The sequence below is a fragment of the Haplochromis burtoni genome, unplaced genomic scaffold (genome assembly GCF_018398535.1).
Source record: "Haplochromis burtoni strain Fernald_Lab_line unplaced genomic scaffold, NCSU_Asbu1 Contig_9, whole genome shotgun sequence".
Lineage (NCBI taxonomy): Eukaryota > Metazoa > Chordata > Actinopteri > Cichliformes > Cichlidae > Haplochromis > Haplochromis burtoni.
The window spans coordinates 673,237-689,043 of NW_024582370.1; the positions used below are offsets into that span (position 1 = coordinate 673,237).

Consider the following 15,807-nt stretch of genomic DNA (forward strand, 5'->3'; position numbering starts at 1 on the left):
CCATGAATATTCTCATGTTTCACTGATCACCTTAGAGGCTTCCTAAGTACAATGGATGTATTGTATCTTAAAAGCCAGCCTGTAGTTTATACCCGAGCTCCACTCAGCTTTAACATGTTCCTCAGCTTTTCCTCATCTCCTGCTGCTGCCTCATTCTTCTCACGCACACACATACATGTTTGCACTCCAACTATTAAAACACCGTGACTGACGTCATCATCTACATGTTTGGAGACCCCAAACGAGGCCCCGCTTTCACAGTCAGAGTGACCCTGAGCATTTCTGGAGTGGCTAGTGGATGTTTATTTTGGAGGGTTTCTAGTTGTAGGAAACTAGTATGATGTTTATATTTTTCTTCTTAATGGCCCCCTGAGGTTCACACTGTGTTGCCAGAGATCTCACTTTCTCTCAGGGAGCTAAAGTTTGATCATGAAGCGGTCAAACGCCATCTCTGCCCTTCCAAACATCCTGCTTTAGTTCCTCTTCCACTAATTAAATAGTTGAGCTCAGACTACTGTAAGTACCTCAGGCTAGAGACACAGGTTAATCCTTTTCTTTGCTTTAGTTTCCCAAAGTATCAAATCCCTTAATGAAAAGACAAAACTTGTGCTTTATGTGCATTCTGATTGCAATGCAACTGTTACAATATAAAAAGCAACTTTTACAACATTAGTTATTTTAAGCACAATGTCAAGAACATATTTGCTTTATTACATACTGAAATGATCAAAGATGTGAGAGGAAAATGGCTTTAGAGATGATATAATGAAAGCTGCAGCTTACTAAGCAACATACATGGTGAAAATGTTTTTTCTGCAAACACTGCATCATTACAGGGTGATGCAAACGTGGGAGAAGAAATGTTCCCGTATGTCTGTCCTATCAGTCAGACCACTGCTGCGGATGTAGAACAAGGCCCTGAGGGTCAGTGAGACAGGAGAAAGCGTTTGGGGGAATCTTCTCGACTTCCAGCAGATTGTTTTCGAGGTGGACTGAAGCCAAGGAGCCCGAATTGCGAGGGTGGCACACGCTCCACTGCCTCACCAGCCTATAATTGAAACATATGCACACTGAAATTTAGGCAGACAATTTTCACTATGAAATAACGCAGAAACCAAACATTCAAATGTTTATTATTTTAAAATTAAAGTCTCAAAGCCGTATATAATGTAAAGATAAGAAACACATTTACATAAGAAATTGAATGTGTTCTTTGTTAAGCTCCTTAGAATCATTTCAAAGGAACCAGCAGAGCTAATGGTGTTAAGACAGGATTGGGTAACAAGCAAGCAGTAAGCTCATCCCAGCATTATAGAAATCACATTTGACTTCATGGAAAATCCAATTCTACCTGATCTGATTGTTGCTCAGTCTCAGCACCTGCAGGTTTTTAAACTGCCGGATGCAGCGAGGAACTTCTCCGAGGCGATTGTGGTCCAATAGGAGCTCGCTCAGCGAGCGGTAAGATCCAACAAAAGAGAACTGTTCTATAGCGTCGTTGCTCAGGTCATTGTGGGACAGACACAGGGACCGCAGGCCGGGCCGCAGGTGACGGAACGTGAAGGCCGGGATGTGACTGATGCTGTTGTGCTGGAGGGTCAGATTACGAAGAGGGCGCGGCAGGTTTAGAGGAACGGAAGTGAACAGGTTGTGAGATAGATCCAAGGCTTCCAAGGACCTGAAGAAATACAGTGCATAGAATAATCTCAGTCATATTTGCAAAAAAACGTCCAATCAGTCTGAAATTGCTCAGAGACAACCTGTAGATCCATATTTCCAGTGATATCACAGCACTTATGGCATCAAGCTGAAGATCTCAGTGATCTCCCAACCTTTCTACTAGTGATAATGCTGAGGTTAGCTGCTCAGCAGAAGCATGTGATGATGAAGTGTTTTAGGTTTTGCAGGTTTCCTGATTAAGCATGTCAATAGACCCACATCCACACTGACTCATAAACCTTTCGCTGCAGCTTTCATCTCATGTTTTATCATTTCTGGCCTCCTGCATCGCGCTGTTGGGGGGAAAGGGAGGCGAGCCTGTGTGGTGGAATAGCAGGGTGCACCAGCCAATAAAACAGTGGGGCCTGAGGGGTACGATGGCTGTTTGGGGGAGAATTTGAGGCAGAATTGCTGATAGAGAAAATGTTTGGCTTATGGGAAACCTAAAGAATAGCCACAGAGCTGGGACCAGATTTCTGAGGTCTGAGACAAAGACAATAATAATAATTCTGACTTATCAAAGCAGTCCTCGGGGTGCACTGCAGCACTGTGATTCAGTGTTTATTAGAAGGTCTTACACAGCTGTTTTGAGTTTACAGCACAGCTCACAGCAGGAGACAAAACCTCATTTTCGGTTCTTCCTCCATTCACTGACATCACTGAACAAAAGGGCTCAGAAAACATTCAGGTGGCCAGTTAATGACTACAGAGTGATGGGAACTGGGGCCCAATCAGTGAAGGCTTGTGGATGCTGAACACATGTGGGCCAACGTATGTCTGACTGATGCTGTCTGCTTCACAGTTTCTGTTACTATCAGCTTACAATAGAAAGCTTACAGCTTACAATAAAACACAACTCTCCTTCTTTTGAACATTACACCTGTTTCAATAAATCACAGCACATATTTCCTCTTTTCCTATTAAATATAAAGAAACCAGGGTTTGCTCAAGACTTTGCACAGAATTCAAGATTACTACCAAGACATGTTTCCTATAGATTTGTCCGGGCTGTGCAAAATATTCACATTTTGTGTGTACGGTGAAATGCTCTAGAATAAAATGTACACAATAAACACTATGACCCACTAACAGGTTCGGCTATTAAGGTGCGACTGTAAATATTCAGAAACAGAAGAACCAAAATAAGCTCTTTCAGTATTTCATATGATGAAATACTGCATTAGCACATGTAAGGGTACTCGAAGGGTAACAATAACATAAAAGTAGATTTAATCATTATTTGTTAGTTTGTCTTTTCCAAGAGTTACTTTTATTTACTGGCAATAAAAACTTTTTATGGTATATATCCAGTCCCTGTTCACATCATTAGTTTGCAACACAAAAAGATGTTTGTTTGTTTTTAAAGGAGCATAGTTTATATTTGCCCAGACGTATTTCTGGGTCACACTACAGAGAGAGAAAAACACAGGATCTGTGGAGATGGATGCAAAATGGATGTGGAAGTGCCAAAACCTGCAGTTCCTGTCCGGACCACCTAAGGCTGGCTCCAAAAGTGAATCAGACCTCACCAGTATTATATAACACATTACTCTTACTGGTCTCTTTGATTGGCACGTGTGCCAACACAGCTCACTGTTGACCTCTCTGTTGTCTTTGATCTCCTGCTGCCTGTCATCCTTAATGAAATGACCTGACAAACAATAGAGCCTGATGTGTGACACGGACTCTCCAACATGGTGAATAACAAACGTAGTCTGTGCACCAGTGCACTTCAGGGACACAGCTGGCCCAGCAGTAGGGTCGAGGCTTCAAAATGCAATTTGAAACCAATGAGTGACATCAATCTTTCATGTACAGCCTGTGTATCTAATCTGCATTAGAACGTCCTCCACCTCCATCATCTCTGAGAACAACTTTCAGAAACCTGGCGAAGCACAGCAGCACAGAGCACACAAAGAAACCAGCAGGCGCCAAATGCACAATTTTCTGTGAATTTCTATTAAATTAAATAAATAAAAAAGAGTGATTTCTGTTCCCACTTGAAACCATAAAACACATCACTATGCTTGTTTCTGTGTACCAGTTTAGACCAGTTGTGTGCAGCTGATTTGTATTCAAAAACTTTGCCAGTAAGCTCAGCAGCAGTCCACCAGTGTTTGAATACCACATGGTATTAATGAGTGGAGAGACACACAGTCCTCTCTTCTCAGAGACCTCCACCCGTTGGCTTGGCACCTACACAAAAACACAACAACACTCTCATACGCACAACATGACATGAACTATGCGCACCCACAGAAAATAAATATGCTGGCAGACACAGATGGGCGTCAAGGAGGTGCAGCGAGGATGCAAATGCATGGATTTGAAATTGCTATTCACCCACCCAAAAAAGAAAAAGATGCACATACTATGATCAAATAGTCATGCACAAGCACACAACACACAAGCTACTCCAGGCAACACACACACACAATTCACACCAAAGCAAATGTTTTTGCTTTTCTTTTTTTCATAAAAAAAAATCAAGTCTGTCTCGGTTTTGTGCAAAGCGTAGTCCAGTCCTGCAGCTGCTCAGGGTGATGGTCTGCTTACAACAGGTACTGCACTTACAGATACACGCGGCTCCATTTACGGTGAAACCACAGCCTCGGGATTACACAGAATAGTCGAAGTATTCAAGCCAGGCTCTGTGATTATGCCAAGCAGACTTGAACGCCTGCAGCTGGACTTGAAACTGCACCGATCGATGGATGACGGCACGTTCTGGACTTATTAAAGCTGTGTGTGCACTTTTGTGCGCACTGGATGTATTAACACTGGCTGATATCTGGAAGTATTTGTGAGATCTGTTGAAAACAGTCCCTCCAATCATTTTTTTTAATTCCAACTGGGGTCCTGAGGGGCTGGAGCCTCTGCCAGCTGCCACTGAAAGCACACAGAAGCATATTTGAAATCATTTACCGCATTACTCGAACAAATAACTGGACTTTTTTGCGTTCTATAAATCTAAAGTGAGTTTTTACACTTGCTAAATGTTACGTGTTTGCAACCACGCAGGAAACCGTTAAATGTGAACTGAAGATCACTTAAATGAAACCCAGCGGTCTTCACTTGATGTCAGCGTCATATTTTAGCCGGTGTGTGCACGTATAGAGTGTGTGCGCCGTGTTTGTTTCCCAGTTTATATAAGCTCATTACGAAACCAATTTGCGCCGGGCCAAATAGGAAAAGGGCTTTTGATACAAGTCGTGTCAGGCTGAGACACGTCACGATGCGACACACACATCTTTGGTGTGATGATCACTGAACCTGCACCTCCATGCGATCCGTCTAAGCCTGCAGCGACAATAAATATACACAGATCTCCCATGACAGCTTCTCTGTGCAAAATGACACAAATAATAAAAAAATAATGGAGAAAAATAACATTTGATGTGCCGTAACAGCCATCTGTTTCAGCACAAACCAAATTAAAAAAAGACTCGGCTCTTCTGTCAGTTATTATCTAACGGAGTTGGAGTGGCTGTTACTGGGTATTTTTAAGTCGATGATCCTTTTACAAGAGTGTTAAGTCAAACTGCAGAGCACGCAATAAAACAAATCCATTATTACACAATCCGTCATTTTTCTGTAAATGTTTGACAGCATAAACTACAGTCTGCAACCGGAAAGACTTTATCAATGAAATATGATCATCTACAGACATTTGGGTGTAGTGTCTCAAATCAGAAAATGCTCTGGTTTGAGATCAGGCACTGACACAGGCAGGTGTCAGGTGTGTGTGCATGTGTGTGTCTGTTTTAGTTGTACAGCTGTGTTTTTGAACAGGCTGCTCATTGTGCCTGATAAGAGTCAAATCTAACTGCTTGTGCAACAGCATTAATTGTATGCCAGCGCAGCTTCGTTACATAACAAACACGTACAGGGATAAACAAAGGAAGGCACAGTTGTTGGAGTTGGAAGACGTATTCCGATGCATCGCTTAGCTAAAGGTTACATAACTCCAGCTACATCACCTCGTGAAAAACGAGTAATGCATTCATGTTCTTTTAACTGGAGCAATCATTTGATTTTCATCCTGAAACACACAAAGTAGATCCGATACACATCCTTTTTGTTTATGAGGACAACACCACTTTTGTACACTTCTGGTTTTTTACCAAGTTTTCCCAAAACAGCCTTCTCAGTGATGCTTTAGATTTCTGACTTATTGAATGTAATCCTTAGCCCAGTTTGAGAACCTGAGCTCTATTAAAATGGTTTTGTGCATCCATCAGTGTCCATGTACCAGGAAATCCCACAACAGGATCGTGCCACCACTGCGTTGGACTGTAGTGATGGTGTTAATCGCTTCTTAGTGCCTGGTTTCAATCATGCACACGACCCCGGGAACTATGAACTGAATTATGAATCTTTGTTTCAGAGGATTTTGCATGTCATGCTCTAATACCTCTTCCACCGTGGCAATGACAGAACCCATTCAGACGTGGTAGCATTCCCACCAAAGAAAAAAAAGTGACTGAGAGACAGAATCACAAAATTGCTGGGCCCAAACCAGTATAGGAGAGGCCACCACAGCAACTTCAAAGCTGATCTGCTGACGCAGCCAGCACATTTGTTTCCCACAGAAAAGAAAGAAAATCTCAAACCTGCTGAAATGTAAGCTTGTTCTCAGAAAGCACTACAGCGCTGTCTCCAGAGAGGCACTGAGCCAAGAACGAATCAGTGGAAACCAGGTATCCAAGCCATTCAGGCGCTTTTTGGCAAACTGTGCAGCCATTTGTGTGGATACCTACATTAATGATTGTCCTTCTAAGAACTTGACCCATCTCTAAATCTTACAAATCTCCCCAAACTGAGTAATCCCTGTTTACTCAGTTCAAACTTCCAGTATGAAGGTGTTGAGCTCCTGGACACCGAGACTGCTACAGATATGTTTCCGTATTCTCCCTCAGCTTATGCATTGACATAATCACGTCTTTGTCCTTAACAGGCAATTTTCTCAACATCTCACGCTGGTTTTTACTGATGAGGGGAAAGTAATGCATATTGGGGGGGGGTTATCCCAAATGATTCAGAGACATTTCACAGGCAGGTTTTCATTACACGTTATTTAAATACATAATGAGGTAAGTGAGCCCAGTCTGCCTGAGAAGGATCCCAGCTCCCTGTTACCTCGTTCTCCCCACTCATACCTCGATCACCGAACTAGAAGCAAAGCAGCACTGTGACACGAAACAGAAGCACCCTGCGAACTAGACCCAGCCAACTGCAGTTCTTTTCACATTAAGCAATTCACTTTTGATCTTTGTTTTCTCAGCTTTTTCAGGCACTTTCTGTTTCTTAACATGCCTCAGTAGGACCACATGATGATATACTATTAAAGGTCTGTAGACAATCAGCTGCAAGGGAGGGTTCTGGTCTTGTTAGCGACCTTACTTATTGTCTCCTGCTGTATAAGCGGAGTTTAGGTCAAGCTGAGTTTATTCACTGTCTGGTGTCTATGCAGAAGCCTTAAAATGAAGGCCCAGCTACTAAGCCTGCAGACTCGATGGGAAGTTGATGCTCTCACGACTAATGAGGTCAACGTGTCAGGCATCAGAAACAAGTCTCATGAAGACTCAGGACAGTCTGTTCGAATTTCCTCCAGTGAACTCCATCTTCCTGTCCTGGAGTCTGCTTTGCATCTAGAAGATTACAAGAGTTCATCACTTCCTAAAGTTTTCCCAGACTGCATCTTCTCAAGTTAATGCTTCTGCTTTGTGCCCTATATACAAAATCTCCACAGCTTCACTTTCCTGCAACTCTCTTTTGCATTCTCTATTTCCTCAGTTTTCCCTGAGGCTCCCACTTTGGTTCGCAAGGATCCTAAGGAGCAAAAAAAAAAGAAAAACCCACTGGAATTCACCATATTTAAACAGCACACACACAAACACAAATACACACATACAGATGCACACAGTTGCCTCAAGCCCTCGCTCACACGCCTGCTCATCCAAGTACACAAGGTCAGCTGTCAAAATGTGTGTGATATGTGAGCATACATGTGTTTGTCTGTGTGAGGAAGGCTGAGAGAGAAGCAGAAGAAGAAATGAGAAAACTGTCTGGCTTTGTGTAAATCAGTCTAAATGTCTGCTGAGAAAACACGTACTGAAGCTCCAACACTCCAAATGTGTTGTCATTTTAATTCAGTCATTTTTGAAACAAGGCATCAGCTTTAAACATCGATGATTTACTTTACTGTGATACTAAATTACTGCCTGTTTAAAAAAATCTCATCGTTTAATGGAAATTTGTTGTTTCATATATTTTAGTGGCCACAAGAATAAAGTGAAAAGTGTTTTGAACTTGAACAAACGACAGCTGCGTCTTCAGATTCCTAAGCAACACCAGGCTGCCCTCTGGTGGCTGATGAAGGAACTACATAACATTGGGTTGGATGGATGGATGGATGGATGGATGGACATACTTAAGACGCGTCCATGCGTGGGTAGCGATGTCTTGCTCATGCAGACGGTTGTGCCTGAGTTCGAGCACTCTCAAATGAATGCAGCCCCTCAGCGCTTCCTCTGTCAGCTCCTCAATTAGATTTTCATTCATTTGCAGCGTCTACAGAATGAGGAAGACAGAGACAGATGCTGAGGCGTGATACAGGAGACAGAAATGTGACAGTTTAAAATGAAAACAATCAGTGAATACGCAAACAGTGTCCGAGAGTGTCTAACTCCAAGCAGTGAGAGAAAGAGGAAAAAATGACTCGAAAATGTGGTACATGTGCACCTGAAGAGAGGGAGGAAGGTTCAGTGGTAGCGACCGGAAGTGATTGTTGCTCAGCTGGAGGTCAAGAAGTCTCTGTAGCGGCCTAAAAGCTGGAGGGGACACACTAGCTTTGTGAAGAGCATTTCCTCCCAGCTCTAGCTTCAGGAGATTCATCAAACCTATTAGGAAATAATACCTATGATGTTACACCTGTTATAATTTTTACACATGACTGTGTTCACACACACACACGATGTGTACCTTTGAAGCAGTGCGGTGTGAGTCCACTCAGCTTATTGTTTTTGATTTTGAGCTCCTCCAGAGATGAAGGCAGCGTCGGGATCACGGTGATGCGGTTGTCATCCAGATCCAGCTTCCTCAGAGAGGTCAGGTTCTGCATGAAATGAAATGCAGCACAAATAAATAGGTGTTGAGCAAAACTGGGATGATAAAATACACTAAATAGATACTTGTCTCCAAGTCCGTAATTTCCCATCCCTGCTTGCCAATTGGGATTTAACCACAGAGCTCACAGAAACACACCAAATGAAAGAATGTCACATTTGTGCATCTCTTCCATTCATGTGATCTGTCCTCTCATATTTTTAGCAAAGCCACTCCGGGTGGCTCTTCAGTGAAAGCTGCTGTGGTTTTGATGAGTGAATAAAAGCAGTGGACAGGACTTCGCAGCATCCCTCCAGCCAGTCCATCAATCCCCTGTCATTACAGGGATGTGAGCAGAAACTGAAGAAGAATATTCCTCTAAAAATAATTTCCTCATATTCCCCACATCATTGGCTGCAGCTTTTTTCCAACAGGTTCTTTCAGCCAATACCGTGACAGTATAGCAGTGGCAGTGTGTAATGATTGGTCAGAGTGTGGTAGGCTCCCTCGGTGTGGCCTGTGGTCTAAGAATAACCTCTGGTTTAAACCAGAGGTTATTCTTAGACGGATTAGTTAATGCATTTTCAGTGCTCTTTTATTACCGTAATGATACAGGACATAGCCTGCTTTTTATTTTAATTAGATGCAAAGTGACCCATAAAATGTGCTTGTAAGTCAGAAAAGTACTGACAGGCGGAGGACTCTCTGTAAGAGTGAAGACGGAGCTACTAAGGATAATGTCAGAGCAGTTCAACACGTCCACGTCAAACAGGGTTCAGTTTCAGGCCTCGAGGCGTAAAGTTTTTTGGGTTTTTTGTTGATATGTGTGTTTGTCTCTGCTGGTGCTGTTTGAACACACCAAATAGTTCTTCCCAGAATATTATTTGTGGCTCGAACTGACAGTGAATACAAACTTTCTGTCTCATTACGAAGGTAAACTACAGTCTGGCAGTATATTAAATGTTGTTGTTGTCTACTGTAAATTATTTTATCACTTCTTTCTTTGGCCAGCAGACAATGAGAGAAGCAACACTGACTTTTCTAACAGAGTTCAGTCACTGTCAGTGACACTTGTTTGTTTTTTCCATTCCCAGTCTGGATAAATAATACTTGATATTTCATGACAGTAAATATTTTCTAGAAAACACCCAACAGACATAAAGTGCAGTTAAAAATATATAGTTAGAAAACTCATTGAGTGCAGGCAGAACTGGAAGTGCAAGTCTCCAACTGCAGTTGTAAGACGAGTGGGAGAAACTCTGCAGTCAAACGGTGTTGGACAGCCTTGGTTTGTGGTGGATTTTCACACTGGTATTACACACATATTACTATATATTACTCACTGGGACACAAACCTCAGTACAAGAGCAGTAGATTTAAGTCAGAGTAACCACCACCCTTTACTGGTTTTACTTTACTTTTTCACTTTTTATATAAATAGATAAATAAAGGGATAAAAATACGTCACTTGTGAGTAATTTTAAAAGATGCAGCGAGAGCAGTGTTACTCACAGAAAGTGGGTTTTGGCTGAACGATTCATCATCCAGTATGTTTCGACTCAGGTCCAGCATGTCCAGGTTCAGGAGGCCTGAGAAAGCTCGTGCCGTGATGATCCTGATGTTGTTCTCTGAACATAAAGTCAGTCACATGACACTTCGATTTTCAATTTGATGATTCACAAGCTGGCAGCATAATAATCCACGTCGTAATGTATTCCAGTAGTAAATCCAGGATAACACTGTCTACAAAAATATGGGCATCGATGGCTCACTAATGATGGCTGGGCTTCCTGAGCTCTTGTGTTTGCTCTGTTTTTAATCTGTGAAATTTCTGTTGGGTGCTTTCTTTGACTACAGCTGTAGATATACACATACCTGCTAAATCCACCGTCGTGGCTTCAAGATTTTGGAAACTTGGCAGGTGAGTAATGCCGATGCCCCTGCAGCTGATCTCTCTCTCAGTGCTCTGACACTTAATAGAATCAGAATCACAAAACTTTATTAATGCCCAAGGAAATTATGTAATATGTAACAGGCAACTATAAAGTTAGAAACCGTTTCTGTTTGATTGCTGGGCGACTCAGTCGGTTCTTCCTCTGCTTCTTCTTCTTCTTCTTCCTCCTCCTCCTCTTCCTCTTCTTCTTCTTCCTCCTTGGAAGAAAAGAACAACATTTAATTACCCAGCAAATCAGTAAGTAAATAAGACAAGTTAAAAAAGATAACTAATATTACAAACTATAACCTCTTCTTCTTCCTCCTCCTCTTCATCATCATCGTCGTCGTCTTCATCGTCGTCTTCATCGTCGTCTTCATCGTCATCGTCCTCCTCCTCATCATCCTCCTCCTCTCGTGCTTTCCTGAGATCCATCAGCCTTTTCTTCTCAGCGTGGAGTTCCCTGAGTGCAGCCATAAGAGCGTTGCTGTCCTCCCCTCCTTTTCCAGGCTTTCTCCAGCCGCCAACGGGTCGCCCCAAACCCGCCTACAGAAAGTAGCAGGAGACCATTACTGGAATTAATTACTGGAAACAGAGACAAGTCTCACATAAGGACTGTGTGTTACAGGTGCTGCATGTTTCTTCTTTTTGTTTTGTCTCTGACAGGTGCACCAGTTGCAGTACACCGTGCTTTTCTGTTTGTGCTCTATCCTTTTGTTATATGTTCACTCCTATTTTCGACTGCCTTCCTTCCCCCCCCGCCTGTCAGCTTAGACATTGTCGTACTACACATATACTCTGATAACTGAAACAACACGAATAGAAATGAATAAATAGGCAGATAAAAGAAACACATGAAGAAGAGGAGCCTTTAGGGAATTTTTAGAGCTTATCTTGGAAAAGCAAAATGTGTTCGGCACAACAATTCAGATCATAAAATCTGATTGCAAAAGCTGCCAGACAGGACAGCGACATGACCTAAAAGATGGTGTAATATGATTGTGTGTCTCATCATACTATTCTATATGCGATGGACTCCACTGTGGCTGCATGCTTCCTCTTCCCCCAGGCACTTCTCCTTCTTCTGATCGCCTCCAGGTTTCCAGAGCCATGTTTTTCCTGCTTGATCACTTTCTCAGCATTTGCTTGGAGATGCTCATTGGCACTCTCTTCTTCACCAGGGTAACAGAAAACATAAATCAAACCAAAAATGCAGTCATGAAGGAATACACTGTTCGATTTTTAATCCTCTGTGCGGTTAAAATTCTCAGTTATTAAGTGTTTATTAGCCAAGAGCGTGCAGACAAAAGTGGGCAGACTTTAAAAACTTACCAGCAGTGTGTGCACCCGACACTGTCACCCCTGCGTCGATCCTTGGCGAAGGAACGGGTGCTATTTCTAGTTCAGATATCTCAGCGGAGACTTCCATTAATGCATCCACGTCATGCCAAGAGTCCAAGTTTTGTTCTGATGAAACTATTCCACTCAGACAGATGAACACGATCCATGTCCATGGCATTTGCATTGCTGTATATTTATACTCAAATCAAGCTTTTTTCAAATGCAGAGAAGCCCAAAGGGTTTAATTTCTAATCCTCAGAGCTGAAGGCAAGAAGAAGCATCAGAGCAGGAAGCGCAGATGGTTAGAAGTCTACTTAAAGACAAGCAGACAGTTCTTCAGTAAACCCTGGAGCTTTATGAATGCAGAGTAAACGCTGTGGTTTCCCTTCTGTTCTGAGTCACCTTGGAGCAGTGGTCAAACATATTGCACGCGCTCGCTGCTCAGAGTAAATGTTAAAATGAAGAAAGAGAGAGAAAGCGGGAAGGGACATCCAGCAGGCGGAGAGGTAAAAAAATAAATTCTCTCAGTGTTAATAAAGAGCCTCGATTGTTGTACCGTGAAATACAGACACACCCTGCTCCTCCTTGTCTCCACTTCATAACTGTCTGCGAACATTACGTGGAACAGCTTTTTTCTCTCCTGGAGGAGAGACGCTGACAGGACGGTGGGGGGTGATACTGGAGCGCAGTAACTTTGGCACACTGGTGATAGATTTTAGTCGTACATTCTGTTGTGATTTGACAAATGCGTTTTTGTAAACCGCTGTCACTTTTGTGCTTTTTCTGGAGGGCATCAGAATGTTAGGATGAGTATAGCAGACCTTGTCCAAGAGCAGACGGTTGGTACACAGTCCCAGTCGGAGGCAACCTTGTTTGGCAAACCTCCGCCAGCATCTATGTCTGAAGTCAAACATGAACTCTGAGTAATAAAAAGTGAGGACGTCTTTACATTCTGCACATCGACGGCGGAGTGTGTACATCCTCACACTCGCCGTCTGCCCCTTACTGAGTGTGGAGCCAAACTGGGATGTTCACTGTGGGGTGAAACCTCTTTATTTGCTCAGCAGACACACACAGTCGTGTTTTCATATCTTCGTGTGGACATCTAATTGACATATTGCTTTCCCTAGCTGCTTACACTTATCCTAACCCTGTCTTCAAACTCATAGGGCATTTTGTCCCCATAAGTGACTGTTGGTCCCCACAAGTAGAGCAACTTTCCAATGTTTGGTCCCCGCATTTACACATACACAAACATTACATTCAGTCGACTGTGCTTCAAAACATCTTCTTAAATGAACACTACTACTGTAATATGCAATCAAATCTGCAGATTATGCTTTTTTGGTGTTTTTCCACACCTGAAGAGTAACTGATGAGACAGCAGCAGAATCCAGACATATTCCAAATGGCACTCTGGACAAGTTGACACTAAACACTGAAACAGTCAGGCCCTCATGTGCTCCTCCAAAGTAAACAGCAACGTTTCCAAAGACGATTCATTTTTATATCTCGACAGGAGCACGCTGTCATCTACAGACCACATTCAACCCCTTCCTTGAGTGTGACAACACCCTGAATTTCCACAGCAACAAAGAGATGAGGAGTTGAGGACACCCAGCATAAACGCTAAGCTTACTTCTCTGACTACACTTACATGTTTAAGAAACAGCGCATGTTTTATTATCCTTCCTGCGGATGACCAAGTTAATCTTTGCTTTCTTTTCACTCTGAAGGAATATGTTAAAGTCAGCATGACCGCTTCCAGCTTTGTAACATCTCTGACACCAGTTTGCCAAATGCTAAATGTAATAAACGAAACATCTGCAGTCATGAAGCATCTGAGGTTACAGTGAGGCAGTTACTGAAATAACGAAGCTTTTATGCTCACAACTGAACGGCATTTCAAATCAGATATGTTTATCAAGGCGATCGTGGCTCAAGAGTTGGGAGGTCGCCTTGTAATCGGAAGGTTGCCGGTTCGAGCCCCGGCTCCGACAGCCTTGGTCATTGTGTCCTCAGGCAAGACACTTCACCTGATGCCTACTGGTGGTGGTCAGAGGGCCCGGTGGCGCCAGTGTGGGGCAGCCTCGCCTCTGTCAGTGCGCCCCAGGGTAGCTGTGGCTACGATGTAGCACCAGTGTATTAATGGGTGGATGACTGGATGTGTAAAGCGCTTTGGGGTCCATGGGGACGAAGTAAAGCGCTTTACAAATATTTACCATTTCACTTTTATTTAAAAAAGTACCTAATGAGTTAGGAACAAAGAACGGCGCATTGTTTAGAGCAGTGGCTCCCAAACTTTTTTTGCTGGGCCCCCCTTTTACAGAAAAATGTTCGCGCGCACACGCACACACTAACACATCCTCCACGCACACACTAACACATCCTCCAACCACACACTAACACATCCTCCAACCACACACTAACACATCCTCCAACCACACACACTAACACATCCTCCACGCACACATTTTGCTCAGTTGCGGTTTATTTCACACCTCAAACATTTAGTAACAATTAAGCAAATACAAGTAACCTGCAGGTAGTACGAAAATAAACTATGTCCGCACCTACACGGGTGTTTTTGAACATGCAGCCGTTCACGTAAACGGCGTTTCGAATCACCGAAAACTGAGATTTTTTTAACTCATTTGCGTTTACGTGTGGACGAGGAATACAGAGCTCATCACACAAAGTTAAAGGTATGCGCCTTTTTCCCATCATGCTGTGCACCACGTTATTGTTTACATGAGATGAAGAGCAGACAGTCAGATTAACAGTATTTTGTCTATCTGCAGGTTCACACGCAGTTACTGTCCCTCCATTTACAAAGGCAGAGGCGTCACAGTGTGATTATTTTACGTGTAGTTGCTTTTTTCCTGTGTCTTTGCGTTTGTGTTGGAGCCCCAGGCTAGTTGTGTCCAAGCGTTGTTTATTTTTCCCCCCTTTTCATTCCGTGCCCCCCCAGGGGGCAGGCCCCACACTTTGGGAAGGTCTGGTTTAGGGGCAATGAAAATGACACATGATATGCCAGATGTGTTCTGTTGGATTTAGGTGAGGCAAGTGTGGAGGCTTAGAGTATGAAGGAACCCAGGACCCACTGCACCAGTGTAACAATAGGTTTAAGGATTTCATCTTGATAAGTAAAGGCAGTCAGGGTGCGGTTGCCGAGCCTGTAGTTAGGTAGGTGTGTGTATAAATGCCTTCCTGGATGACTACTTACACACCACAGAACTGGTCAAGCTTAAAATGTTACATGAACTTTGTCTCCTGGATTCTGCTCCATACTCTGTGGTAGAAAACACAGCAAACCTTCTAGCAATACCACATGTTGATGTGGCCTCCTGCAGGGGTGGGACTAACTGTGCAACCTGTTTAGGGTCCAGATATCACTTCACGTGAGCCCTTCAGAATCCACTTCTGTAATTTATAGACTAACTTAAGTTTGTTTAAAATGAAGCCATTCATATTTTCACCTTCACACTGAATAAATTATCATTTTTGATCCTTTATAACTTAATTACTACACCAATTCATTTTTCGAGAGAGAGTGTGTGTGTGTGTGTGTGTGTGTGTGTGTGTGTGTGTGTGTGTGTGTGTGAGTGAGAGAGAACCAGTGGAAACTTTCATTGTTGACATTTACTTTGCGACTGCTGGTCCACACTTTGGCCTCGGCTTATATAAATAAGCACAGACAAACAGCA

General features: G+C 42.9%; 1 protein-coding gene across 2 annotated transcripts; it reads right to left on the reverse strand.

Annotated features, from left to right (window-relative positions):
* Positions 1-484: 484 nt before the first annotated feature.
* On the reverse strand, positions 485-12,771 carry si:dkey-32e6.6 (extracellular matrix protein 2). Of its 2 annotated transcripts, none has more exons than XM_042227501.1 (11): positions 12,092-12,771; positions 11,777-11,928; positions 11,069-11,305; positions 10,882-10,977; positions 10,702-10,798; positions 10,339-10,454; positions 8,704-8,836; positions 8,464-8,621; positions 8,153-8,292; positions 1,352-1,678; positions 485-1,048 (listed from the first exon to the last, which is right to left on the reverse strand). In XM_042227501.1, the coding sequence occupies exons 1-11, from the start codon at positions 12,282-12,284 to the stop codon at positions 883-885; spliced, it is 1,815 nt and encodes a 604-aa protein (XP_042083435.1). In that variant the 5' UTR covers positions 12,285-12,771; the 3' UTR covers positions 485-882. The 2 variants fall into 2 exon arrangements, with proteins under 2 accessions (XP_042083435.1, XP_005914697.3); XM_005914635.3 differs by having other exon boundaries at positions 486-1,048; positions 11,777-11,931; positions 12,092-12,770.
* Between the last annotated feature and the right edge of the window lie 3,036 nt (positions 12,772-15,807).

Bases quoted from the DNA above. Each gene is read 5' to 3' on its own strand.
- si:dkey-32e6.6 (XM_005914635.3), bottom strand. From the start codon at position 12,284: ATGCAAATGCCATGGACATGGATCGTGTTCATCTGTCTGAGTGGAATA. The intron at 10,978-11,068 runs GTTATAGTTTGT...TTTTCTTCCAAG, and splicing joins AGGAGGAGGAAGAAGAAGAG to GAGGAAGAAGAAGAAGAGGA. The intron at 1,049-1,351 runs GTAGAATTGGAT...TTTCAATTATAG, and splicing joins CTGAGCAACAATCAGATCAG to GCTGGTGAGGCAGTGGAGCG.